This window comes from Dysidea avara, chromosome 5 (genome assembly GCF_963678975.1).
Source record: "Dysidea avara chromosome 5, odDysAvar1.4, whole genome shotgun sequence".
In the NCBI taxonomy this organism is placed as follows: Eukaryota; Metazoa; Porifera; class Demospongiae; order Dictyoceratida; family Dysideidae; genus Dysidea; species Dysidea avara.
Window position 1 is genome coordinate 25,209,004 of NC_089276.1, and position 26,820 is coordinate 25,235,823.

General features: G+C 37.2%; 2 protein-coding genes across 4 annotated transcripts; one reads left to right on the forward strand and one right to left on the reverse strand.

Annotated features, from left to right (window-relative positions):
- Positions 1 to 1,191: 1,191 nt before the first annotated feature.
- Positions 1,192 to 18,038, reverse strand: LOC136256048 (phosphatidylinositol 3-kinase regulatory subunit gamma-like). 3 transcript variants are annotated; one of them, XM_066048963.1, is made up of 15 exons: positions 17,895 to 18,038; positions 15,520 to 15,579; positions 9,974 to 10,039; positions 8,821 to 8,898; positions 8,547 to 8,772; positions 5,758 to 5,853; positions 5,266 to 5,437; positions 3,534 to 3,656; positions 3,189 to 3,307; positions 2,819 to 2,995; positions 2,620 to 2,760; positions 1,990 to 2,137; positions 1,791 to 1,867; positions 1,613 to 1,735; positions 1,192 to 1,564 (listed from the first exon to the last, which is right to left on the reverse strand). In XM_066048963.1, the coding sequence occupies exons 2-15, from the start codon at positions 15,527 to 15,529 to the stop codon at positions 1,375 to 1,377; spliced, it is 1,746 nt and encodes a 581-aa protein (XP_065905035.1). In that variant the 5' UTR covers positions 15,530 to 15,579; positions 17,895 to 18,038; the 3' UTR covers positions 1,192 to 1,374. The 3 variants fall into 3 exon arrangements, with proteins under 3 accessions (XP_065905035.1, XP_065905036.1, XP_065905038.1); XM_066048964.1 differs by lacking the exons at positions 9,974 to 10,039; positions 15,520 to 15,579; positions 17,895 to 18,038 and adding an exon at positions 9,469 to 9,512; XM_066048966.1 differs by lacking the exons at positions 9,974 to 10,039; positions 15,520 to 15,579; positions 17,895 to 18,038 and adding an exon at positions 9,386 to 9,417.
- Positions 17,965 to 26,820, forward strand: LOC136256047 (uncharacterized). The gene is made up of 6 exons (XM_066048962.1): positions 17,965 to 18,006; positions 22,327 to 22,734; positions 22,785 to 25,340; positions 25,954 to 26,207; positions 26,268 to 26,394; positions 26,444 to 26,820. The coding sequence occupies exons 1-6, from the start codon at positions 17,965 to 17,967 to the stop codon at positions 26,705 to 26,707; spliced, it is 3,651 nt and encodes a 1,216-aa protein (XP_065905034.1). The 3' UTR covers positions 26,708 to 26,820.

Genomic DNA, 26,820 nt, shown 5'->3' on the forward strand with positions numbered 1-26,820 from the left:
GAGTTTACAGTTTTTTTTTGTCCAGCACTTTTACCATCTGGTGCTGGGGGTGGTGGCAAAGAGTGCAGGCACCCCGGAAAAAAAAAAAAACTAGATTTTTAAAAGGGGGTTTCTGAAAGTTGGTGTAGCTAAATAAGGCATTTCTCCAGAAAATTTTGAGACTTTAGAAGTTCTGAGATAGAATTTTAGGCTATTTTTAGTTACCAATTGTAATGCTTTATATATAGCTAACTATAGGGGCAAAGCTGGTGACTACAAGCTGTATAGCTTTGATTGCTCTATTAGAGTAGTTACATGACTGCTCTATTAGAGTACCTCGATCGTTTTTAATGCAGTGAGAGATGAAAAGTGAAGTGTTGCTGAGGGTTTAATAGCTATAAATGGTGTCAGTTAAGTGCAACTGCATGCATGCATGCTACTGAAACACAGTGGTGTTAGCTATAGTTGTTTGCTATGACAAATTGTCAGTGCAACAATGTTTATATTATATATTTAAACTGCCACTGAGCTAAATTTATAAGGAAACCCCTCTAGATCCGCCACTGAATATCCAATGCAAACATTTATCTCTCAGAAAAGGATCTAATGGTCCGACATGAGGCAGAGCCCTCTTGAAAAAAGTGAGATACTCTTAAATAGAGCAGTCAGAGTAGCCTAATACAAGAGCAGCATTCATAAAGTATCCCGGGATAATTATTAATATGGGAAAATCTTGATTGAGGTTTTCTGGAGGAAGGAATATTCCCATTGTTGCATGGGTATCAGCTGAGCTATTATAACTATCATACCAATTCATCAATGAAATATTGCAATCTATCGAGTTATCCATTGGTCTCACTCAGCTTGGCAGCAGCCACCCAGCTGCTGGTAACTTAAGTATTGCTGCATATGCCTGGTTACACCCATATTAGGCATTGGTTGATTAATATAACTCAGGAGCTATTGGTGTCATTCAGTCACTTGAATCAGCAATGTTTCATGGCTGTATGGTTGTTGTCAAATGCCTACACAACAATAGCAGAGATGAACATGGCTTGAAGATACTGTCATCCTAACCATCTTCAAACACCAATTCAAGAGACTGATATAGACTATCACTCATTGAATGACAAGTGCTGGTTAACCAGTGATACTACATACAACTGTCAGCACATTCTCACAACTATACACACACACCCCATTTTACAGTGGTAGTATAGTTTTATATTAATGTCACTGATAAAGTCTATATAATTACTGAATACATTACAATTAAAACTGTACAGGTATGAGGAAAATTAAAATCTTTTATAATTACAAAACTTGTACTACAATTGATAATATAATATACCTTCACATCAAATTTTCTACACTGAAAATTCAATGCACACAATATCATCTCTTCTGTTTATATAAAGCTGGATACAATAAACCAGTATTAAGTTCTGCACTATGTTTATTTAAGTTGTTCTGTGAGTAAAACAGAACCAGACTCATCAAGGAATCATATTCAAATGGCTCTGCAAACCCGTAGCCTCCTTTAGGTCCACGATAAACTGGAATTCTCTTGTATTTACCGTCATCCCTAGATAGGTCAAACAAATAAAATACGCCAAGCTTTTAATTCACTAACATGATGTCAATTGTATGAGTGTGAACTGCTTCAGTGGCTGATGCTTGTGCACCAATTTTTGGCCTAACCAAAAAACTTCCGTTAGCCTTCATTTCAACTAGCATCCTACGAGAATCATCCCGACTAGAAAAATAATACGACAAACATGAAACACCACACCTCTTTCAACATACAATACCTGATGGAATGGTTTAGCCAAGTATCTACATTACAATGAGGATGGTCTGGAGGCAAAGCTGGCATCATTCCTGGACCCTATACAAAGAGTGCCATATAATACAATATACTACAACATTCACATCCATGCATGTACACATACACCTCATCATACGTATACCCAACCGAGTCTACTCTATTGGAAATAGACTTATACATACATCAATTTCGTCTTGTGAGGGGACTGGTGGTAAGGGCTTCTTAGGAGGTCTTGGTAATGTAGGATCCAGTATTGGTGTGGACGGAGGTGGTGACTGATAACTACGCTGCTGCTGTTGTAACTGTTGTGTGATACGTGTGTAATCCTCCCTATTACAAATAATTACAACAATGAATATTCAGTAATAAAGTCGTCTACAAAAAAATGTATAGAGCAGACAAGTCCAAGCTAGTGATAAGAGCTGGGGGTAACTACACTCTTCAGTTTTGTATCATACATACTAACTACAGCCACATTAAGTAGACATGTTCTGTGTACTGTTCTTCATCATTTAGATAGAGAACACAAACCAGAAATGGCCACATAATTGTTATTTTCACAAAGTGCACATGTATACAGTTCTCTTTTTCCCCTGTTTCAACATTGTTACGGAGGGGGAGGGGGAAGTACAGTGTATGTCTTTTCTCTATCTGAATTGATTCAGATATACTGTAGCATCAACCACTGGCAATCTATTATTTCCCATATTCAGGCACAGGAAATAAGACTGGTTTCCCCCAAGACAGTCACGAATAATGTATATAATGAATAACAACCTGCTATCAGACAAAGGCAATGTACAATTGCTCACTCTCTACGGTGAGTATGAAGCATGGCATAGGTGGCATATAGGCCTTCCTCTTCATCAGCCTCCATGGCAGCTTCAGCTATTGAGTCAGAATGCATGCGCTCCATCACAGCAGCACTAGTTAACCCCTTCTGACTAAGAAACCTGTAAACCAATCATCACATAGTAATGTAACTTGTAATCAGCTGTAATCTTACTGTACCTCATCCAGTAAGCTTTTTCTTGCGTTAGATGCATTATCTGTGGTCTAAGTTGGTTGATCTCCATTTCCAAGTATTTATGTTTGCTCTCAATCTGACTGAGTTTTTTTTTGAGGTTATCTAAAGTGTCCTTATGAGCACAAGCTCTTCTGTTTAACAGTTCATAATTCTTTGTTAAACTACAAAGTAAAAATTACAAGAACACCACATGACAATAAAACTACAGTCCACTATTAGAGCACCTATATACCACAAATGTAACACTGTTCATACAATTACTCTAATAGAACAGTTGCTTCAGGCAAGCAAAATACACATTCATGACAGCATATCCCATAGTAGCAAAACATTAAACTATAAGCAGCTCATTACTTTTCCTTATCATTAGCTGATGCTGTGTCTTGATGAGTCTTGTGTAACTTGAGATGTTCATCCATTATCTTTACCAGCTCAGTCTGTGCTGCTATTTTATTTCTCATGTTGTGTATTTCCTAAAATACAGTACAATTCTTTTGAAAATACCAAACATTGTCTGTCAACCATTTTACTATGAAAACTTGGTATGCTGCATGCATACAAAATGTATTGACATTCTTCATTTAGTAGTCACCTCCTACTAAACTGTACAAATAATTTCAATCTAATAATAGCCCTAAATGTGGCCCAATCATTACACAGAATATTGTGCATTAGTGAAATTAGCTGATTAGTACACACCTGCATGGTTACAGTAAGTTGTTCTTCAGTTTTACTGAAGGCTGCACTCTTTTCATGAAACTCTCTCTCATTGTCTCGGAGGCTGCTAATCACTTCATCAACATCTATTACTCCTTCCTCTGACTACAGTAATAAAACAGTCTTGTAAATGCTTAAAACAGTATTTGTCTCCCACAGGGGGTGGGGAAAAAGAATCCAGGACAGGCAGTGTGTGTGTGTGTGTGTGTGTGTGTGTGTGTGTGTGTGTGTGTGTGTGTGTGTGTGTGTGTGTGTGTGTGTGTGTGTGTGTGTGTGTGTGTGTGTGTGTGTGTGTGTGTGTGTGTGTGTGTGCATATGTGCATGCATGTTTGCGTGAAAACACACACACAAGTGAATTCACCCAGTGTAGAAAACATACAGGTACTGAACAGTATGATGTCTGTTACAGATTAAATCACTCGTACTGAAACTAAAATGAAAATACATACGGTATAATATCATGCATCCAGAGAGTATGGGCTAAAACCCCCTGGCATCATTTTAATTCACAAACAGCCTGTATACAGTAAATTTCCCATTAGGGCAGAGTACAATATAACGGTCAGCCCTCGGCCATTCTCCGACCAAGTGATGCTGTTGACTGATCAATGTAGCCGTTGGTCGGCCATTTGTGCCGATCAAATTTTTTACAACTGTAATTCTTTATTATTAGTCTTTATAACATGTAATATTATAGTTATTATTATTGTCGTATCATTAACTTTCCTTACCGAAGCTATTTAATCACTACGTGAAGTCTTGATCCCATCGAAGCATTGACTCAATACGCATGCGTAAGCTAGAGCACTGTACCTCGTATTTGCCCAAATTATCGATTGTGGGTTACTATTGATGTTGTGAAGAAGCAATCACTACACTGACTACACGAGTGGCGCCTTCCAAGAGAAGAAAAGAAAGTAATGTTTTTGAAGTGGAGGTACGATATTAAATATAAGATGGCCATTTCATGGTTATAATCTGTAGAGATGCAGTGGCTGGAGAAAAGTGGAATGAAGTCACGTGGTAAAAGTGTTCTGCACACGGAAAGTTCGAGAGTAAGTTTTGATCTATTGCTGTTCACAAGAGAACCTTTAGCAATAGCTAGTTGATAATCCAATCTGTGCTGACTCAACACCACTTGTAACAAAGCATTTAGCCTAGCTAAGTCTACAAACTGGCTGTATAATACATTGATTCAGAGTTTTTTTTTGTAAAATATGTATGCAGCAGCACAAATTTTGATGTGTTACTAATAAACAATTAATTCTCTGTAAAATGCATGTGCATTAAGTTCAGTGATAAGTAGCTGAAAATGGTCTCAGATTCAATCTCAGAGTGATTCTTTTTCAAAAATTTCCTGGGGGGGGCATGCCCCCAGACCCCCCTAGAAGGCTTGTGCTTTGCACACTAGGCTAGTACACCTCTATCTTATGGCCATGCAATTTCAGAAATGACCAATCAAATTTACTTTTGATTGGCCATTCTGTCCAAGCAATAATTTTCCCTTATATTGTACACTGCATTAGGGTATTTCAAGCTGTTTGGTGACCTTTTTTAGACAGGATTCCCTATATCATACTGAATGAAGCACTGTATAGTCCACATAGAAATTCAGGCAAAACTGATACTGGGAATACATGGGCCCCATTAAACAGGTGAATTTTTCTCTCCCAATTGGGGTATACCATCTGCTGCTAGTCTTAATACTACATACCTTAGAGATAGGATATAGAAGAGAGATATCTAGTTTGGGACTATACGCCACCAGTGATTTCTCACGATAATAGCTCACTAAGTCAGCTACCGACTGGAACTCCAGTGGATCAGCAAAACCATACATTCCATCTCTATGCATAATTCTTATCAATCTGTTAGCACCACCTTTCCTAAAGGAACAGGAATAGCAAAGTGATACACATGCATGTGCAGGCACACACACACACACACACACACACACACACACACACACACACACACACACACACACACACACACACACACACACACACACAAACACACAGAGTCATGACATAAAGTACACACACACACACACACGCACACACACAAACACACAGAGTCATGACATAAAGTACACACACAAACACACAGAGTTGCACAAAATCTGGTGTTTAAAAAAATTTTTTTTATTGTAGCAAGGATAATAGATGCTTTCATGTACATATGTCACCATAATAACAAAGCATACCTCAGTGTTAAGGTGTATTCTCCTTCAACTCGAGATGCATCCCTAACAAGAAAGGATCCATCTGGAGTGCCATTCATCTTCTCCGTAACTTCCTCCCTGAAGAAAAAGTTACCATGTTTTAATCAGAAAACACATACACTGTATCTTTCAACAGAAATAATCAATAAGTATGAAAGACAGATAGTAGTTTCAACACTACATGTACCGGGGATTATACTGTAGGATCACAGGAACTAAGACAAAGGGTTGTACTTATTGATGGAGTAGGTTGCATAAATGATATTCTCATGCCTGAGTAACCAGTGTGTAGAATCTACATAATTATGTAAGTATGTATTATAGTAAACACACATTTCAGAAAAGTTTATACAATACATGCTGCAGACCTGTGACCAAACTGTCTACAAGTAATCACTAATATAAATGTAAATACAGTATATATAGTTGGCCTTCTCCTATATTCTTACACATCATAGTCTGTATTTGTACTGTATTATATATAAACACCAGGAATTGCATACATTGGTCATACACGTTCTTGTTTGTTTGTGAGATCCCTAGGGAACCTTTTTATGGTTAACGAGAATGAAGAAGGAAGATGTAACAAGTCATTTTCATTTTTCTCAAAACCAGTGTATGTGAAAAGTGACTGGGTTTTAGTTTATCATCATAAATTTCAGACAACACACTGTTGAGAAATATAGTAGTCAGGTTTGGTTTGAGGGTAATACTGTATATTGTAATGGGCTGAACATAGCCAAAACAAAGTGTAATGGTAATTGATTGTTGGGGTGTGAAAACATTAAGTCTGGCACCATTCTTTCTCTTGATATGGTATGAGCATGTTTACCAGTCACCAAAAAGTAAACAAGTGCAAGGAAAAAATAGAAGTTATACATTCGATTAGAGGTCATAGAAAAAGTAAGTACAGGCGAAGTACAAATTTTATTGCTGTACACTAAATGTGTGATCCAGCTGTATATGCACCTAATTATATAGCCACAGGGTGCCCACCAACTAGATTCGAGAATGAATGCTCTTAAACAAACAAACATTCAAATTTGCTTACGCAACAGTTAATGGAGTTAGAAATCACTTTTAAACAATACTGGCACACACTATATCGGAATACAAGATACAGTTGTCAATAGCTGCTTTTGTTATACTAGCCTTGAGACATTCACTGCAACCAGTTATACAGTAAGTTAGTCTACAAAAACACCTACATATTAGCCTTGCATGTGCTTTCTTTATGTGTGTAAGTGACCCCACCACATACAAGCAGTTTGATCATGTGAGACTATGCAAGTTAACTAAATGGAAATGAAACCAACAGTAAAAAGAGTCCACTTGTACTTGTGATTTCCAACAGGTCCAAAACACTAATCTATGATAATATACGTGACCTAATAATGTGATGGGTAGATATGCATCTCTGTGTGTATGTTATGTGTGTCGTGTGTGTTGTATGTGTACATCTGTGTGTGTGTGTCTTGTGTGTGTATAGCACGACAGATAAGTGGGGGGGTACTGAAGCCAAGCAGGATGCAGCCATACACCAGTAAAACACACACATCAATACTTCTAATAAACAACCATAAAATGATTTTAGCCAGAGGTGAGTACTGAAGCATGACATCTAGTGTACATACCATTCTACAAATCTACATTACAACTGAACTAACTGGATATTTTTAAACAGTTATGAAACCCATTTGTTGCAAAATCAACAACGTGGTTGCAGAACAAAAATGAGATTTCAGCAAACAGCAACCCACTCTTAACAGCCATACACCATGACAAGACAGATATGTCAATATACAAGTGATTTTAGCAAGAATTTAGCGTTGTTATCATAGAAGCATGATATCTAGTACGCATACCACAAATCAACATTGAAAAGTGCCTAATAGTATGGTTCAATAGACTATAAGCACTGCTGAAAACATTCTAAAAACACGTGATATTTTAACATGTTTTGTTACGTCACAACGGTGAACAACTGTGATAAACATATGCAGAAAAATGCAAACCTCAGAAAATAGACCACCTACCAGAACTTCTTCCAGATGGATAGATTCCTCTACCTGTATAGGATAGTAGCTAGAAAGAAGAGCAGAGTCCATAGTGTTAGTGGCGAGTTATAGTTCGAGCCGCATTTGCTACCTGTACTTATGTATGGGTATGTGATAGTAGTTCACCGTCAGAAATTCTCGGGCATGCCACTATTCAATGCAAAATGATCATTTTTTGTTGAATAAATAGACCACACATATAGTCTATACATCCCCAAATAGTTCCCAGTCCCAAACAGAAGTTCCAATACCATATAGGCTGAAATTTGAAGGACTGAAAACTTTGTGGAAATGTGTGAATGAAAAGCTATTTTCACATAGTTCCTATCAACAACAAAATCCACGATTATAATTTCACAAAGCTGTCATCACGTGCAGAACTTTGTCCCTCAAACATTTCTGCCTATATGGTATACAGACTAACAACTTAAACAACAAAATAAAATAAACTTGTAGGGTCTGCCTTTAGCAGACACCTGTAGAAGTGTTCCAGGTAAGTCTTATCATGCTGTTGCTCTGGGGAAGAGACCATGTAAAGTTGTTGGTTAGACTAGAAAACATTAAAGATCTTACCCCACAAAACAGTCTTATCTAGAGAGAGTATGAATAGTTTTGGGTTGAATTATTACCCAGTAAAGATACCACAGTTACAAATGACCCCAATACAGGTTTAGTCTTCTCAAGACACACCACAATTATTATACTGTAGCTAACCTTGAAATGTTACCCCAGTACCACTCTGCATCAGTAATTGACATTGGAGAACTAGCTTGTTGTATGGATGCTGTGCTACCACGATGTTGCAAATGTGGAAGCATCCCCCGTTCTGCAGAGCTACCAGATCGAGTCATCAATCTCGGCGGGAGTGGTGGGGGTTGCTGAGCATCATTGCTATTAGTTGCAGGTGGTGCTTGCTGGCCTGACCCACCAGGGTTCATCACTATGAAAAATGAAAGCTGAATAACACAATTGTTGAAGAGCTACTCACTTAGCTGATATGTTCCAGCAGGGTTTAGGTTAGTTTCCGAGGGTATTTTGGGAAGCATTACACCTCCAGGTGGCCGTGCTGATAGAATAAGAAAATTTATATAAATGATGACAAACACAGAAGTGGATGTATCTTTATTGGTGAGATGTATGAGGTAGGGTACTAGTAGTGGTCATTATATCACATATATAGCCACAATAACCAATTTGTTTCAGTATTATATATTCAGTCAAGGGACAAAATAATTAGTGTTTTAATCTGTATCAGTTAACTCAAATACAACAGGTTTGGTATGTACTGTATCACAAGATAACAAGCCAATACTGTAATAGTTCCTAAGTGTCCATTACAGAGAAGCTCCACTACAAATCCGCAGCCATATACATACATACAGGCCTCATTGATACACTGACTCCTTTTTCTACCATGAACTCTTGGTTACTGAGACACTGTGATGTAACATGCTGACCCTTTCCCACCAAATCTCAGTGTAGGGAATTTTGTTACCATATAACAGGCCCCCATATTATAAATATTTAACATTAATGTAGCAGCAATTACTTACAGACAAAACATTACATTACCCTGTGTAGTAACCTAAATAATATATAGTCAAGCATGTAAAAGTAATATCATCATCATTAGCACCTTGAGACATTTTGATTCTGTGGTTTTAATCATGTGAACCATATCGGGTTAGCCCAAGTTGAAAGTAACTTGAATGGGGCGTTAGCATCTATCTAGAAAGAGTCTATTAATAGCATCCAAAATTTAAAAACATTGTCCCTTCCCTTCAGTAGCAAGTATCATATGCATACAAATTTTCTAGGGGTGCAATTTTCACAGATTTCACAGTTGCTTGGCTGCCCACAAATTTCATCCTCGAAAATTAACAATTACCATGGTTAGCTCTATGCTTTCTAATAGGTAACTTCAGTGAAAAGTGTTTCTCGGAAATAAAACCATGAAAATCCTGAAATTTGTCGATCTACGAAAATTATGTACTTCAAAATTTTGGACGTACATGGTACTCTATCAACACAACAGGACTCCTATATGGATCTTTTAACCATTCATGCTTTTTTTTTTCATATTTAGCATTTGCAAGAAAAGTTTTCTGTAAATTAGGCATCACACACATATACAAACTAACGTGGCTTCACAGGAGGTGTTAAGTCAGAACTACTGCTTCCTCTCCGGGGAGGCAAAGGAGGAGGCCCTGGACAAAAAAAAACACAAAATAAAACATTTGCATGTGTACTAGGTCCACCACTGAACATCAACTTTACATCATTGACAGTTAAGTATTAAAAGTATACGCATGCACACACACGAATGCATACTCACTCCTGTATGCATATATCATACAACACATTAGTACTGTATATTAGCAAGAGTTCATAATATAAAAAGACCTCTCTTTTTATATTATGAACTCTTGATATTAGGGAACATGCAAAACTGGGCTCAAAATATCACCCTAAAACCAGCTTCAATTTCTTTACATGACAACTTGGCAGTATTGATTAGGCACACAGCCAAGCCCAAAAATGTCTTCTGACCAACCCCAAACCCTTCCAAAAGGTTTCTATGGAAAATTTTTTTTATTAATTCTATTTTATTCTGACTAACTGATGCCTTCAGCCAAGCATAACTCGACAATGGATATAGCTACGGGCTTGATTTCTTCACTGTTCAACATCGCTTTGTTATAAGATGTGCCTTTTCACCAATCGCAGTATGCACAATCATCATAGACTTGCCCTTTGTCCTCCTTTGTGTTCCAGTTCTTTTCGTTAACAATTCCGGCAAGGTGTGGATTTGTGGCTTCCCCATGGCTGTGCTGGCCATATTTTCTGTAGCAACTGGATTGATTGCAGAGATGCTTCTCGTACTGTTCTTCATTTGTAACACTGTGTAACAGACAGAAATAGGTGAAAGCAAAGCGTAATGGCCACTGTTTAATCTTGAGTAGTTGGGGCTCATGCATCGTCTGTATTTTCGTGGTGACTTGATTAATTGCAGAGGTCCTTTTCTACTGTTCTTCGTTTATAGCACTGTATAATGGGGTGAACATAGCTGATAGTGAAGTGTAATGGCTATTTCACTTTTAAGTCAGTAATTGATATCTGGGACATGCGTTCAGACAAAAACATTAACTCTAGCGCTATTAAGGCTGTACCAATACCACATTTTACAGCCGATACCGATATCCGATATTTATTGTCTATTTCCGATACAGGTTTTCTAATAAACTGATATTAAACATTCAGCCGATACTTAATAATTGTAACCGATATGTATTATTGTGAGATATAACGTAATTACATAGCATAATCACTATGGCCGTGTTGAATTTACTAAACATTGCTCACAAACTAAACTTGTCTGTTTTTGGTCAGTATAATTTCAGAGTAGTATCATACAACAAAAATGTATTACCAAAAAAATGGTACAAAAAACCCCTTAAAAACGAAAAAAAAATGCATTAACACTTGGAGAATTGAACCCAGGGCAACTCAGTGTAGTCCAGGATCTTACCACTTGTCTCTTAAATAATTACCACTTATCTCTTACCACTTGTCTACAAAGTCACTTCAATTAGTTGGGTGCTTTTAATTAGTACATTTACTAGTACTTACACTACTCAAGTGAAGTAACTGTACTATAGACTTGTAATTGACCGATACCAGATACTCGTAATATCGGTATCGGTACAGCCCTATCCTAAACACTATCCTTTCTTTTGATGCGGTATGTGTGGATTCACCAGTCATAATGTTACAAAAAAGTAAACAAGTATAAGGAAAAATTAACCATTTACTTTGTACATGCTTTCTAGGAAATGACATGTACAATAATTGTGTTTGTGGTTAAGAGCTGAGTAACACAGAGACATGCATAATTACCCTTATGAAAATTTGCACACATGCACACGCAAACACACACGCATATTTGCATGCAAATGCATGTAATCAAATGCATGTGTGTGCATGTTAGTATTTGGCCCGATTACACACATACATTTCCAAAGTTGTTGCATGTAAACGCTTGCATGTGTGCTATTGCATGTGTGCAACTAGTGAGCAGTTTAGCAGTTGAGCGACTGCATGCATGCAGCTTGCAAACGTTGGCTATTTATTTCATATTTGTATTTCTTTTAAATTTGTAATTCACATCTACAAGAAATGCGTGCAATACAATACAAGTCAGTTACAAGCCACAAACTGTCTGTTTGACCTCACTGCACACAATTTTTTTCACAAAGATGATCTTTAGTTGAGCTTTGTCCGAAAGCAATGTAGAAATTGATACAGGTTCAAATACTCTCGATCCCACTTCTTGTCTGCTTTCAATTGTACATTTCTGTAGTCTTTAAATCAAAGGTTAAAAGTTACACTCCCTCATTTTGTTACAGAAAGCAAAGAAGCCATAATGAACAGTAGCGGTAGTATTTTATTCATGTTTAGAAATGTTTCTCCACCTGTGACGCACAACTTTCAAGGAGACTCAAGACGCCAACCTCAGCAACTCAAGGCGCCAACCTCAGCTGTACTTGTAATGTCATGTACTGCTACAACAAGTTTTCTTGTAGAACATCCCATCCCACTAACAAAGACTACTTGTTTTCTTTGTACAGGTTGTCAATAGTAACAAACAGTTTGGGCGCAAATTTTTAACATTTGTTTGTTCTCATCTGATTGGCTATTTCGTACTGTATACTGCATGTAAGCAGAAAGAGAACAGACTGCATGTGTGTAATTTGTGAGCAAACTAACCCCCTATTACAGCTAAACTTATGAAAGCAAACTGCAAGCATGCAGTATGTAAACAAAAAGAGCACAATGCATTGCTATTGTATGAGAACAAAATGCACACGTGCAATATACAAGTAAAAGGATAGCATGAATAATGCTATTGTAAGAAAGCAAATTGCATATGTGCAATATGATAGCAAAAGAACTCACTAGGTTATTGCTACTGAACTGTATGCATGCAGCAAGTTGTGCTATTGTTTTGCAACCATCTTAAGAACACTGCACGCGTGTAGTTGCAAACCGCATACAAGTTGCACACAAAATTTTCATAAGGGTAACCAAGCAGAGCCAAAAAGCCTAGAGGGATGTCCACGGTAACTTAGTAACCACCATCTCTAAATATAGAGACAGCTGCTGGCAAGTTGTTTATAGCATTGCAGTACTAGTAGTCAGTTTAGTTGATAAAAAAATTGTATCAAGCACCCATGTCCCTGGGCTCCTATGTATGAAGCTTTTGTGCATGTCTGTCTGCACAAGTACAAAATTGTCAGCTAAAGGAAAACTATGGGGGTATAGCATATCTCTGTGCAGGGCTTTGCCGTGAAAACTCTTATCATTGCCAGTAGGAAGTACAGTATATGGAAAACAACAAAGTATTTTGACTTGGAATATAGATAGCAGTGGTGTAGAGGTCACAAAATACTCTGTATCTGTACTGAATCCTCCAGCAAATACTCCCTGTACAAAACTGAAGTATAGCCGCAACTGACTAATGAACAAAACATGGTTGTTTAGGAGCCCACTATAGAAGACTCTACAGCAACCAAAAAATCAAACAGACGCTGACCAATTAGTAAGTACCAATACCACAAAGGAATGCAAACAGAAAATGAAAACAGGATATTTGTTGCATAAATTATAGTAAGTCAACAATATTGAACTGAAACTGTTGTTCTCCACATAAATGCAAGTAAGGGGATTAATCTGGGCTGTGATATTTTCTTACAATTGTTTTGTAGTCATAAATCAAATTTCAACTATTAAAGTCATCATGATTATTTTACCATGTAAACTACTTTCTCTGAAAGACATACATATCTGAAAGACATACATAAGAAGTACAAAGTTTCTTGAAGGTTTGGTCATAATAACTGGAACATAACATTCTTAGAAAAGTCTTGCAGTACCTTCCTGCCTAAATTGTAAATTCATTTTATGTCCATGGGACATTAACTAGTTAGTATTGGAAGTTTACTATTGGGAAATTAATTAAGCTGGCTAAATTAAAAACTAAGAGGCCCTCACTGCTATGATACTGGATTGATGTTGACGTCAATATAGAGAATGCTAATGATGCTGCCACTAAGCTCAAGGGAATTAAGTGTCCTAGCCTACTACAGAACTCTTTGTTGATATAGTCACTTTCCCAATACTGCTAACTTGGTACATCCCCACCCCCCAAGTAAACATTCTTCATCTTTTTACAATCATCTTCTGCATGGACTCTGTGTGAAGGCTACACACGCAGTTTGCTATGAAAATTCATCATCGGTACAAACTCCTTCATCATCGGTACAAACTCCTTCATCACCACAGCATAAGCAAACCTACTTAACTCTCAAACCAATCTGTGCGCAGAGATAAAACAAAGATTTTCATGGGTATGGCAAACACAACGATATTCAGAATTCATTGTTTGGATCTTGCATTTGTAAAGTGCTAATGAGTACTTCTCTGTGTGTATATTGATGGGTTTCTGTCACACATATATATATATAGTACTGTATATTAGGGATCATGAAGGTTTGGTTTGGACTTTTGTGGCCAAAAATATAATCCTAAAAACCAGCCTCACAATACCTTCATGGCGTCATGGCAGTATTGGTTACAAGCCTAAAAGTACCTTCAGTATGACCTGAGACACTTCCAAATAGTTGTTACTACAAAGTTTTAAAAGCAATTATTTAGTGGGATTTTCTAATAAGTGACTGCCCGACTAACTGATGCCCTCAGACAAGCGTAACACAATAAACAGCAAAAACAGGCTAGATTTTTTTCACTGTTGAGTGTTTGACATCACTTCAGCTCAACAGGTGCCTTTTGACATACTGCAGTACATACAGTGCTACTGTATGTCCTCCCTTGTGTCCCATTTATCTTCGCAGTGTTCACTTGTGGTAGCGCCGCATGATGGCTTCCTTGTCTGATGGTAATTGTCCCAAGTTTTCCATTGCAACTGGATTGACTGCAGAGGTCATTCTCCTAGTGTTCCTTGTTTGTAACGCTATATAATGGGCTGGAAATAGCTGAAAACAAAGCGTAATAGCCACTTCAATAATTGATAGCTAGGGTACGTATTCAGACAGAAGCATAAGCCTGGCATCATTTTAATGTTCTAACTGGGATGTATGAGTTCAAAGTCATAATGATGTTACAAAAAAGAGAGTAAACAAACAAGCATAAGGAAAAATAAAGAATTTTCAGTCCAATTAGAATATATTTTAAAAAGTAATGAAAAGGGAGGTCACCTATACCTGAAGATACACTAGCAGACATTTAATCCCTAGAATTCTTAATTGACCATCCAGTCATAACTGAGATCATATATCAATACACTATTCCAATTAGATTTCCTTTATTAACCTGCAATATATTACCCTTACAGGTATAGAATTAGAATTATCAAAACCATCACCTCCTTCCTGCATTTATTTTAAGAATCAGTTCATACATGTACATTGGTACACTGGCCAATTCCATACCTATTATATACCTGTCATGCATGATGTACTATAGCACTCTCTGTCCTTGTTCACATGCACACACGCACGCACGCAAGTGTGCATGCACACACTACACCTAGGCACATTATAAATGCCTGCAAAGATACTATGCTTCCTAATATACACACAGTGATACATCACTCTAACACATCGCTCACCATTACTCATTGTGAAATACAATCAGTAGTTAAGAATATCTCAAGGTCCCTGGTTCAATCCTGAGTTTCAGAAAACAATAGAAACAATGTCATTACCTTTATTTCAAGTACATATATGTGCATCACACATGTACAATGCACGTGTACAGTACAACACATATTCAGAAATTTTGTAACAGTGTACAGTGCAGCATGATTTGAAACTTGCAAGTTATGTAATAGTTATACCATGGCTGCGAGGGATTTTGCTGATATATACACCCAAAGCGCGAGGGCCGCAGGCCCGAGGGCTGCGGGTGTATACAGTATGTCAGCAAAATCCCAAGCAGCCATGGTACAAGTGATATATATCACTTGGGACGCACTCACCTAATAGGTGAAAGAACTAATGAGAACTCATCCCATTTGTTTTATACAGTAGCATCTGAAGATCGATTGTGGTTTTAATAGCGTGGGCTAATAGCCATCAAAACGTTGTCCATACGTTAAAACGTCATTAATACGTTACTATGCTTCAACACGCAATGTTAGAAAACTTGCGATTGTGGGATGGAGTTTATATTGTTATCATTTTGTACTAAGTTAAGCCAACTAACTTCGCTATTGGGACAGTAAGTAAGTTATTATATTAAATTAAGTACTTAGAACTGTAAGTTACTAACCTGTTTCAACGTAGCAGTAGTAGCTTTGCTGTTCCATGGTCTGTTCAAAGGCTGATACGCGGTGGGTAGAAATACGCATCCACAATCGCCCAAACAATTATCTTGTGCCTTCATTATCTTTTAGTAACAACCAACTACTCTATCTTAGCCTATGTACTAAGCTTAGCAACCTCTACAAAACCGAGTCCCACAATACAAAGCTCTATGTCGCTCAATATAACGAGTCAAAGCGCATCGATTCTTTGAACTGGCTGGGTATCAAAGTCTTTGGCAAACCGCTTTCCCATGATATTGCCCGGGCAATATGCGAGTTAAACACCGAGCGGCGCCTTTGAACGCCCACACTAAAGTGGTATATAATAATAATATATCATATCAAAGCCTTAAATATCCTCATATCCCTACAGTTCTTTATTGGAATGTTGCTGTGAAGCCCTCTGTTGATACCATATTTATATACACAGATCATGAAGGTTTGGGCTTTTCTAGCCAAAAATATTGTCCTAAAACCAGCCTCACAATACCTTTGTGGTGTCTTGGCAGTATTGGTTATGTATAACCAAACCCAGAAGTGCCTTGAAACACTTCCAAAAAGTTGCTACAAAATTAAGATTTTTATTTTGTGGAATTTTCTACTGACTGCCTGTCAGACTGACTGATGTCTTCTGACAAGTGTAACTCTGTTTTATGGGGACATAACTTGGGTCCTATTTCTTTGCTGACAGCACAAGGTGTCAATTTATAGTAGCACTACATGATGACTTCCTTACATGACAGGAAGTGTCGTTATATGGCAGAGGGTCCTTTTCCTAGTATTTTTTTGTAATGCAGGTTAAACAAAGCTGAAAACGAAGCATAATGGCCACTTTGCAATTTCAGTGATATTTGAGTACACATTCAGGTAAAAACAATCATTCTTTCTGTTCTAATGTGACATGCATGAGTTCATACTGTTACAGAAAACAAAATCTAAGGAAAAATCAAGTTCAAAGAGAGATTACAGAAATAAAAAGCAGTGAAACAAGGGAGGTCACCTACACCTGAAGATGTACTAGTGGACGATTAATCCCTACTGCAGTCTACCCTTGTTTCACTACTTTTTACTTCTATGATCCCTAATCAAACTTAAAATTCCTTATACTTGTTTAGTGATGTATTGACTATCTTTGTATACATATAGCTTGGCTGTTTCTGCATAGATGGTATTTGCATGGGTAAGGATTGAATTGGCATGTTATGATTTTCAGTACCATAAAAATACTTCACTTTATTATTGTATCACTCAAACAACAATTACACAGAAATAAACATATCTATCAAGTAATTAGCATAGACAAAAATTCATTGACATACACTTATAAACATTGTGAATATTTTAATTCAAGCTCTAAAACACTACATTTTTGTTCACATTTCAGTCGACAAAACGCAAGGCACAATAATTAACGTACATACTGTCATGAACGTGCTAAAAAAATCCGTTCTATTTAAAGCCCATTGTGCCATAGATTTTACGTAGGATCTTCCTTTTACAGCTTTAACTACCTCACCACTAATATCGTATTGCAACTGTTCAGGTTTACTACTGACATTTAACAACATGAAGAAGAAAGGTTGGCACACTCAATACAATATTCTGGCTGGCGCCATGACTTTAAAGCTATGCAACAACTCGAACAAATACATTTATCAAAACAGCATCACTTTCAGTACCTGATATGTAGACTGCAGCAAAAGTTAAATTACAACGAACGATGCCTTGTCGCCATTTTTAAATCATCACATGAGCGAGTTAGTACAAATACTGGTGACCTTACTGTTTCAAGTAAGTTGCTTGCAAATAACGAAACCGTTTGTGATTATGAGCAGTTGATTTACTTTCGTTATCGATCGATTAGTGAAGTGTTTGTTTAACAAGGTATGAAATTGGTGCTATGCATGCCCAAGTACGCAGTATATACGTACGTGCATGCATGGCTAGCTAGCTATCATTGTCGACTAGTCACTAGTGTACGTATAGTTTTGCACTGTAGAGTTGTTAGTGTAGTTGAGGTGTATGATCATTCATCTTCTGCATGATGCATAGTCCCACGCTTGGTCTTGGCCAGCTGGCTGTTCCACATGATGCGGTAAATCGATGCTGCAATGCCGGCAGACCAAGCGGCAGACTGTATAATGCTGTCTGATCTACCGAGCTATGAGTCCAATGCATGGCTGAGGAAATATGCTTTACTTTTCAACGGATGTTATAGCCGGAAAGACCGGTTAGGACACTATCCAAATATATTCTCAATGACTACACAAGTAACTACAAAGAAAGGCTTTTGAGACTGAAACTTCTTCCACTGATGTATATTTACGATTTAGCTGACATCATGTTTTTTATAAAATCAGTAAAATTTCCATCTGAAAAATTCAACATATTAAACTTTGTAGAATTTATCTCTGGACCCACAAGATCAGCAGGTTACAAACTTAGACACATGATAGCATCTAAAAACAGTGTAATGAATTCCTATTTCTACCGTATACCCAGATTGTGGAACAGCTTACCACTAATTGACCTATCCCAAACCCTCCTAACTATCAAATTCAAACTCAAGAATTATTTTTGGAATCATTTTGTTAACAATTTTGACAGTAATAACCTATGTACTCCGTGCCCCTGTTCCAAATGTTTAAACATTCCAGCTCCTACAAACTATTTTATTCTTTAACTTGTACTCTTTATAGCTACCCTTTGTAATTATTATTTGTAGTTATATAGCTTATTGTAATTTGTAAGTAATTAATTATGGCTACCAGTGCAAGACACTGGTAGACCTTCAGTTCTGTAATTTAATTGTTATAAGCTCTTAAATATTGTTTAATTTTGTTTATTGATCTGTACAGTTCTGTAAAGTATTATTAATAATAATAATATCCGATTGTATCAGTTGCATCCGCTAGTTCTGTACCTCGACTCTGTACAGGATGACTAAGTTTGTTCAGTTGTTTTTGTTATTGTTAGCTATTAACACTTTACAGTGAAGGTCTGACAGCAACTCCTTAGGAGTAAGGTAAGTGTGGGTAATTCCGGACACTTAGATTGTTCTCAACAATGGTGGTAGAATCCCTGGGCCTATAATTTGGTATGCTACAGTGTCCTATGGCCTATCTACAAACCAAAATTGAAGCGAGTCCGTTATTCCACCTTGAAGTTTGACACGTATTTGTAGCACAATCACGGGTAATTTTGTTCAAAAACTTTGAAAATGTTTATCTAACCAGGCAGCCCAAGCTCATATTTTCGATTTTCAAAGATTTATATAAAGATCATACTCTCGTCTAATTGCATAATAAAATTCATAAGAATCCATGCAGCACAGGCGGAGTGGCAGTCGATTTTTCAGCAGCTGCTCGGTTGGAATACAAAGAAAATATTCACGAACTACATAAATTTTAAAAATACGCACTGCTGCTTTCTCCCAAAGGGTATGAACTTTCTAATTGATTTATAAGCTGCAGATGAGTGGTACTTCAGTCTCCATACTTCAAAGAGGATTGGTATAACCTGTGGAAGGTGCTACTTGCTTATTATTCGAAGTGTCCGGAATTAGCCGCATGTTGCATTTTTACACGCTGGTAAATTTTGACTCATAACTCCTCAGCAGTTGATTGTATCGAAACGAAATATGTACTGCAGATGCACCATAAGATAGGCTTTAAAAAGATTCCTAGAGTTTGTCTTAACTCGTTGTGAGTGCAGTGTTAGAGCGATTTTACTAAAGAGTTTCCGGAATTACCCTCATTTACCTTACCTAACCTAATTTCAAGGACTTAGATGATTTTAAAGTAGTGCCACATAATGCTTTCCACAGCCAGGTCATTACAGAGGTCTTCTGTGACAAAAGGAGAGTCATATTGAAAATAGCCATTGGGATTGCGAACCTAATAAAATTTACTGATTTTAGCAGAATTTCACATATCTACCGACATGGTAAGGTCAAAAATGCACAAGAAACCCTCTAAAAGTTGGCTTAGGAAACATGGTCACAACTAAGCTACTCATGTGGCACTATTCTCGAAGCGGCTCTCCTTAACTTTTGTCCTTAAACTGAATGGTCCACTCTAGGGCAACAACTCTTCTTACCATTCCCTCGAATTACTGAAGTATTATTCATGTACACAATGTTCCAGACCATTTTTTGTGTTTAGACTAAATAGTTTAAGGTGAATTCCCATAGTCTTGGAACCGAGTGATTCCCACAATACATTACTCATTAGTCAAAATGACGAACCGGGGTCAGAAACTGTGCTGGGCCCACGTATCGGTGCAGCTACAGCCATGAAAATATGGTGGAGTATTCCTTAGTATGTGAGTAATTAACAGACCGTTTTTTGTGAGTACCACTACGTAATGTTGTGGGCACTTCAAAAATGTACCAAAATCACTATGTTTTTACACCATGTTAAGCATTGTAATGATTTTGGGGGCACGTCCCTTCCAATATTAATGTATTGATTATTAACCAAATAAATTCAATATGTGACTCAAATTGTTCTTGGTGTATAGTTAGCTACATAGAGCCATGACCTTATGCAGCATGAAAATTTTGTGTACTGAGCCTAGCTATATGTTCACTTTAATTTGTTTAGCTACATACACTAAATTTTGTGAAACAATTAAATGTACCTATTTATTATTCAACTGCTTTAGTTTTACCATGCATGGTATATTTTGGCTGCTTTCTACATACGTGTCCTAGCTTGTACACTACTTTGTACTGCAGCTGGTGACATGTTTACTTTTTGTTATAAGAAATACAGAAAATTATCAGTACGCAGGTTGTAATTAGGACAAAAATAAAGGAAGCAAAGGTCTTCTACCACTGAGATCTGGATAGCTTATAATCTTTTATTATGTAATAAGTGCTATCCTGGAGAAAAGGGTCTGGGGTATGACACTATGAGGTACTACAAACTATAATACATGTTTAGCAGGCAGGAAAAGTTTTGCATGAGAAAAACATGTTTCATGCATGCAGCCAGTAGCAGTATGAGGTCTACAAAAACTAAATGCATTTTTTATCTTGTCGTCTACTGCCACAATAAAGAATGCTATGCACCAACTTATAAAAAATTCATGGTGTGGGACATGGTAAGCTACATTGCTATAGCTGCTCCATATTTAGTATGGCTATTAATTAACACTATTATGCTTCAATTCACATTTGCTTAGATACACATTATCTATAGTTTGATATGCTTCATTACAGAGAACGTTAACATGAAAGAATACTATATAGCACAATTTAACTCCCACATTTTCATTATGTCGTTAATGACAAGTGCAAAAACAACTTAAATGATGTCACTATTGCATGTTTAATGTCATTGAACAAGGCAGTGATGGTCACTAACTATTAACATATTAACAAAGTTAAAACTTTCTATATTGCAACCATGCTAGACCTGAGAATATAAAGTTTTGTGCTGCTGTGGCAAAATCAAACGCATGTACTCTTTGTATTAATAATATAAGAAGTTTATAAAACAAAATCATCCTGCCTAAGAGTAATACTAAACACTGACTTTAAAAAAATGAAACGCTTGAAGTGTGCCGGTCTGACACACCAGAAATGTTACAATGTACACACCATTTGCACATGGTGTGTATATTGCGACATTTTTGGTGTGTCAGACACACTTTGTTTTATAGTGAACAGGTGCAAGTAAATATTCATCTCAATGTGACCATATATGTGCATTTCCTTTTAGATTACAAGAGTTATTATGTTATCCCTTGACTGCATTGTGCATACTATATGACTATAGCTTCTACAGAATGTGGAAACTATAACAAAGTTAATAATCATCTCTACTGTAGTTGCATGTTGTGTCATTGCTGGTTATTTTGTATCAGAGCTCATGTATTTAAACATGCATGCAGACTTAATTAACTCCATTAAATTGTCACCCAACTTGTTTCAGATAAAATTGAAAAAGCTATGACTACACAGGTGTCACTATAGAACTAAGCATGAACAAAATAATGTAACAATGTCAAAAGTCCACATAGATTTACATTCCTAACGGTTAATGATAGCTAACAGTTTGAGTATATGCATATAAGTATTTAGATGCTATGGTGTATCTTTTGTAGATGCTTCGATTTATTAAGAAAAGGGCAGCAGTCAGTAGATCAGCTGATAAGAGTCAGTGTGAGGTTGATCATAGACAACAGTCAAAGGGACTGAAGAATAACCACCATCTTTATCGAAAACCAGAACAATTTTCTCCATGTCCAATTTCCAATGGTAAATCTTTCAGCTGTGAAGACCTACTCCTAGTAGGTTCATTTTCACAGACCAAAAGACAACAACACAGTACATCTGTACACACAAGCCCTAGTATATCAGATGATCAAAGTTCTCAATCTTTGTCATTATCTATAGAAGCAAATGACAATGACAATGATAACAATAACATATATGCAACACTTGGTAGCATTCAGCATAACAGTGATCCAGTGGTACACAATCACATTAGGAAACCTACTCTGCATGCTAAGGTAGACTTTATTTTGATATATGCGTCTTTTATATATTTTTGCTGTTATAGATTTCCAGAAAATGCAGTGATAATTTTTGTTATCAAAATGCTCTTGGATGGCGTCTCTCTGGGGAAGTTGGCTCTTTGCCTGTTCTTGATGACTTTGAATATCAGAAAGTAGACGAAGCATATGAAGAAGCTCTGAAATATGGTGCTGTGGATGTCACCTATGTCCGACTGATGTTAATTGGTCTACCAGAAGCTGGAAAAACAACTACACGATTCTCATTGATGGGTGAAAAGGCGCCAAACAATCTCTCAAGAACAAAATTGGTGGAGCCATGTCAGAAACCAATCCGGAGACAGCTGGCTGTGACTGGTAAACATGGGTGGAGTTACATCAATCATGAGCAAGAAGATGAAGATTTGGCAGTTCTTTTAAATCGTCTCATGAACTGTGGTGAGAATGAAACTGGTAAATTCTCAATGGAAAAGAGCTGCTCTGATTCAGTATCAACCTCTAGTTATAACTTTGATCCCAATTTATCTCTTCCAGCCACACTACCCAACAGAAGTGCTTCCATGTCTCCAACAAATTCTCTACCGCTTCCTCCAAAACAACATAGTGGTAGTATGCCTCATGGTAGAGCTAACAAGTCTGTTAATTTCATAAGACAGCCTGCTCAGTCAAAAAGCATAGAAGAAATCTATGAGGACCCTGCTGACATAATATCAGGTAGTATCAAAACGAGCGTGTCATCATACCAGTCCAGCATACAAAGTGATAGTAGCACATTTGAAAATTCATTTGTTCAATCCATCCATGCAAAAAATTTAACAATCTCAACAACTAAAAGTAGCAGTGGTAATGCTCACTTAAATACGCCAGTCACTGTTTCATTAAGAACTCGCTTGCAATCCCTACCACTTAGTAAAAATGGGTACCCAAAACCATCAGATTCTTTGTCACACAGAAAGCCCAAAATATCGGACACCAATTGGAACCAAGACCAGTTTTTGCAACAGGGATCAAAATTTAGACAAAAGATAAAGGAAAGCGTATTCAACAAGCTCAAAGAACATGGTGAAAATGAGTGTGCTCCTGGCTTTGACAATGAAGTCTTGATAAATATTTGGGACTGTGGTGGCCAGTTTGTGTTCAGGGAAATTTTACCAGCATTCCTTGCACAGAAGGTTGCATATCTGCTTATTTATGATGCCAGTAAAAACCTTGAAGAAGTATATGAAGAAAATGGAAACTACCATGGCTGTTATGCAGAGGGAAACACGTTTCATCACATGCAGAAATGGATGGCCGCTATTCATGCTCATTCCACACTCCTCCTACCTTCAGCTTCACTTTATCCTCGTATGCTTGTCATTGGTACCCATGGGGATGCTCTCAAGACTGGAGAAGGCTCCTATGAGCTAGCAAAAGAAAAGATTGTTTCAAAAATTAAGTCTCACTTCAAAGGGAAAAGGTTTGCTGATCTTGTGCTTGCACATTTCATTGTAGACAACACTACGGGAGGTAAAGGCAGTAATGAAGATCCTTCTTTTGAGATGATACGGTGCCAAGTTGAGGAGTATGCAAAGCAGTCTCTTACCATTAGCACTCCCATAAGCTGGGTTCTTTTTCGACGAGTGTTTCAAGCTACGATCACAGAAGCTGGTATTTCAATTGTTAGCATGTCAGTTGCCAAAGAGATAGCTGCTGAGTGCAAAATCGATGAGGACACCCTCTCCCAGGTTTTGGTGTTTTATCATCAAGTTGGCTTGTTGCTACACTATGCATCTGTGCCTATTCTAGATGAAGTGGTTATTGCAGATCCTCAGTGGTTGGTAAATTCCTTGTCACTATTGTTCACACTTCGCTCTTCTGAACACGAAGAGTTAGCATCATTGTGGGCCCTATTGCACGAGAAAGGTGTCTTAGAAAAAGCATTGTACGAAAGCATCTGGAGTGACTGTGGAATAGATCCCCAGGGTCTACTGAATCTATTAGAGTATTTTCTGCTTGCTGCACCCATTAAACCTGCAGTAAAACAACAGTTTTCTGATTGCGCATACTTTGTTCCATCATTGTTAAGTTCCTGGGCATCTGAAGAAGAGGGTTCAAATCTTGAAGAAGCTGTACAGACTGCAGCACCTCTATTCTTAGTATTCAACTCCGAGTATGTTCCTCCAGGATTCTTCATTCGTCTTGCTGCATCATTTTCTAGTGTTGATGGTGTTGAAATCATCTTTGACAGTGGTGTCTATCGAAACCGAATCACCTTTTCAATTGGAGAAGCTGACGAACTTACAATGGTTGAAAATCTTGAATCAATCAAGATTACTCTTGCGCGGTATTTTAGTTACACTGATGCATCTTCACCATTTTCACAAGCTTGTCTCAAAGCAAAACACAGCTTGTTAGCTTGTTGTTTGACAATCACCCAACAATGGATGCCTGCTGTTAAGGCTACCACAGCATTCCAGTGTACAAAAGTTCAATGCAGTGATAAGCCACTACATTTCATTCACTTTGACAACACCGTAAGGTCATGCCTGCGATGCTCATATTCAAAAGTCCGAGAGGAACCTTCAAAAGTTCAAAAACTTTGGCTCCAACCAACAAATACAGTAAGTAGTACAAGTGTATGCATATGCACAGTGGCAGATCTAGATGGGTTTCTGTGGTTTTGGTCAACCCCCCTATATCAGTAGCCTTCTAGCTAGTTCAGTAGTTTTGTTGTCGCTGTGTTGACAATCAGGGTTGGGGTAATTCTATATAAAGTAACTAGTACTAAATTAGTTACATCCCTAGTAACTTGTAACTAGCTACAAAATTTATCAGTAGTTACATAGTTGCTACACACTCTGCAATTTGCGCCATACATGCTATAAGCACATTCTGTGTAGTGTGCTCCATGATTCAGGCTTGTGACAGACAGAGTTTTTGCTGAAACTGAGCTAAAATAGTCACTGCTTGCAATTGTATATAAATGATTGAGATACTCTAATAGAGCAGTCAGGTAATAATAATAAAACAATCATAATTTTTTAAAAGCAGATAAATCCATGAGCTTCTAAAATTTTTCTAGGAGCATGCCCCCAGACTCCTCATTTTTTTTATTGCAAAGCTATTGTAGCATAAAATTTTAGAACCTCCTTCATAAATCCTACATCTGCCACTATATACAATGCATTTATGTAGAACTAATCATGAAAAAAATATTGTGATTTGATATAATAGGGAATTGATTTGAAGGACGAAGTGCAAATGATGAAACTATTCTCCAAACTTGCAATGAAACTTAATGCCAATAAGCTAGAACTGCTAGCTTGTCACTTGGGAATCAACTCGTATGATGCCATCAAAGTTGACAACCCTAAACACCATGAAAGATCAATGGCAGTGTTGAATGAATGGTATGATATAGGGAAAGGAAGTCTAAATGATTTGTCACATGCATTAAAAGAAACAGGACATTTTCAAGCAGCCAAACTGTAAGTATTAGTAACTATACGGTTGTTATAATATAGTAAGCAAGATGACTTTTTATACAGAGTGCCTACAAAACAAGAGCATAGTAATTGTCACTCCATGAGCTTGCATTCTATTCCATGTTGCCATCAGTCAACATTAGGACCACTGTCAACATACTTTCATTATCGGCAACCATCTTTTCGTAAGGTGTGTAACAAGCTATATGTATCACATGTTGTAATGTGTGCTTGTATAGCCGAAGGTTTCTTCAACAAAAGAACTGACATTGCAAAGAATAGTACAAATATCATCACATATTAAAGATGAAAGCAAAGCGATTGTTTTAGCAGTTTTGCTGGGTTATTCGGAACAAGAATATTTTGATATGCAGTGTGATTATCACACAACACGTCTACTAGCTCTCCACATGATCACAAAGTGGTGGAAAAAATCTGATGGCTCTTTTAATGAACTAGCAGAGGTTTTGAAAGCTGCAGGATTAGCTGACTCCCTCCAATAGTTTCCCTGCACTGCATTCAGTTTGTACCATTATGTAACTCTACAGTCACTTACACATATCTCTAATATGTATTTATGTGTGCCTAGTATACATAGTAATCATTTACAAAACTA

Excerpts from the sequence above, each read along its gene's own strand:
- LOC136256048 (XM_066048963.1), bottom strand. Across the intron at positions 3,308-3,533 it reads AACTTACTGTAACCATGCAG|GAAATACACAACATGAGAAA; the intron begins GTGTGTACTAAT and ends ACTGTATTTTAG. Across the intron at positions 1,565-1,612 it reads ACTCATACAATTGACATCAT|GGATGACGGTAAATACAAGA; the intron begins GTTAGTGAATTA and ends TGACCTATCTAG.
- LOC136256047 (XM_066048962.1), top strand. The coding sequence starts at position 17,965 with ATGAGCGAGTTAGTACAAATACTGGTGACCTTACTGTTTCAA. Across the intron at positions 26,208-26,267 it reads CATTTTCAAGCAGCCAAACT|AGTGCCTACAAAACAAGAGC; the intron begins GTAAGTATTAGT and ends CTTTTTATACAG. Across the intron at positions 26,395-26,443 it reads GGCAACCATCTTTTCGTAAG|CCGAAGGTTTCTTCAACAAA; the intron begins GTGTGTAACAAG and ends GTGCTTGTATAG.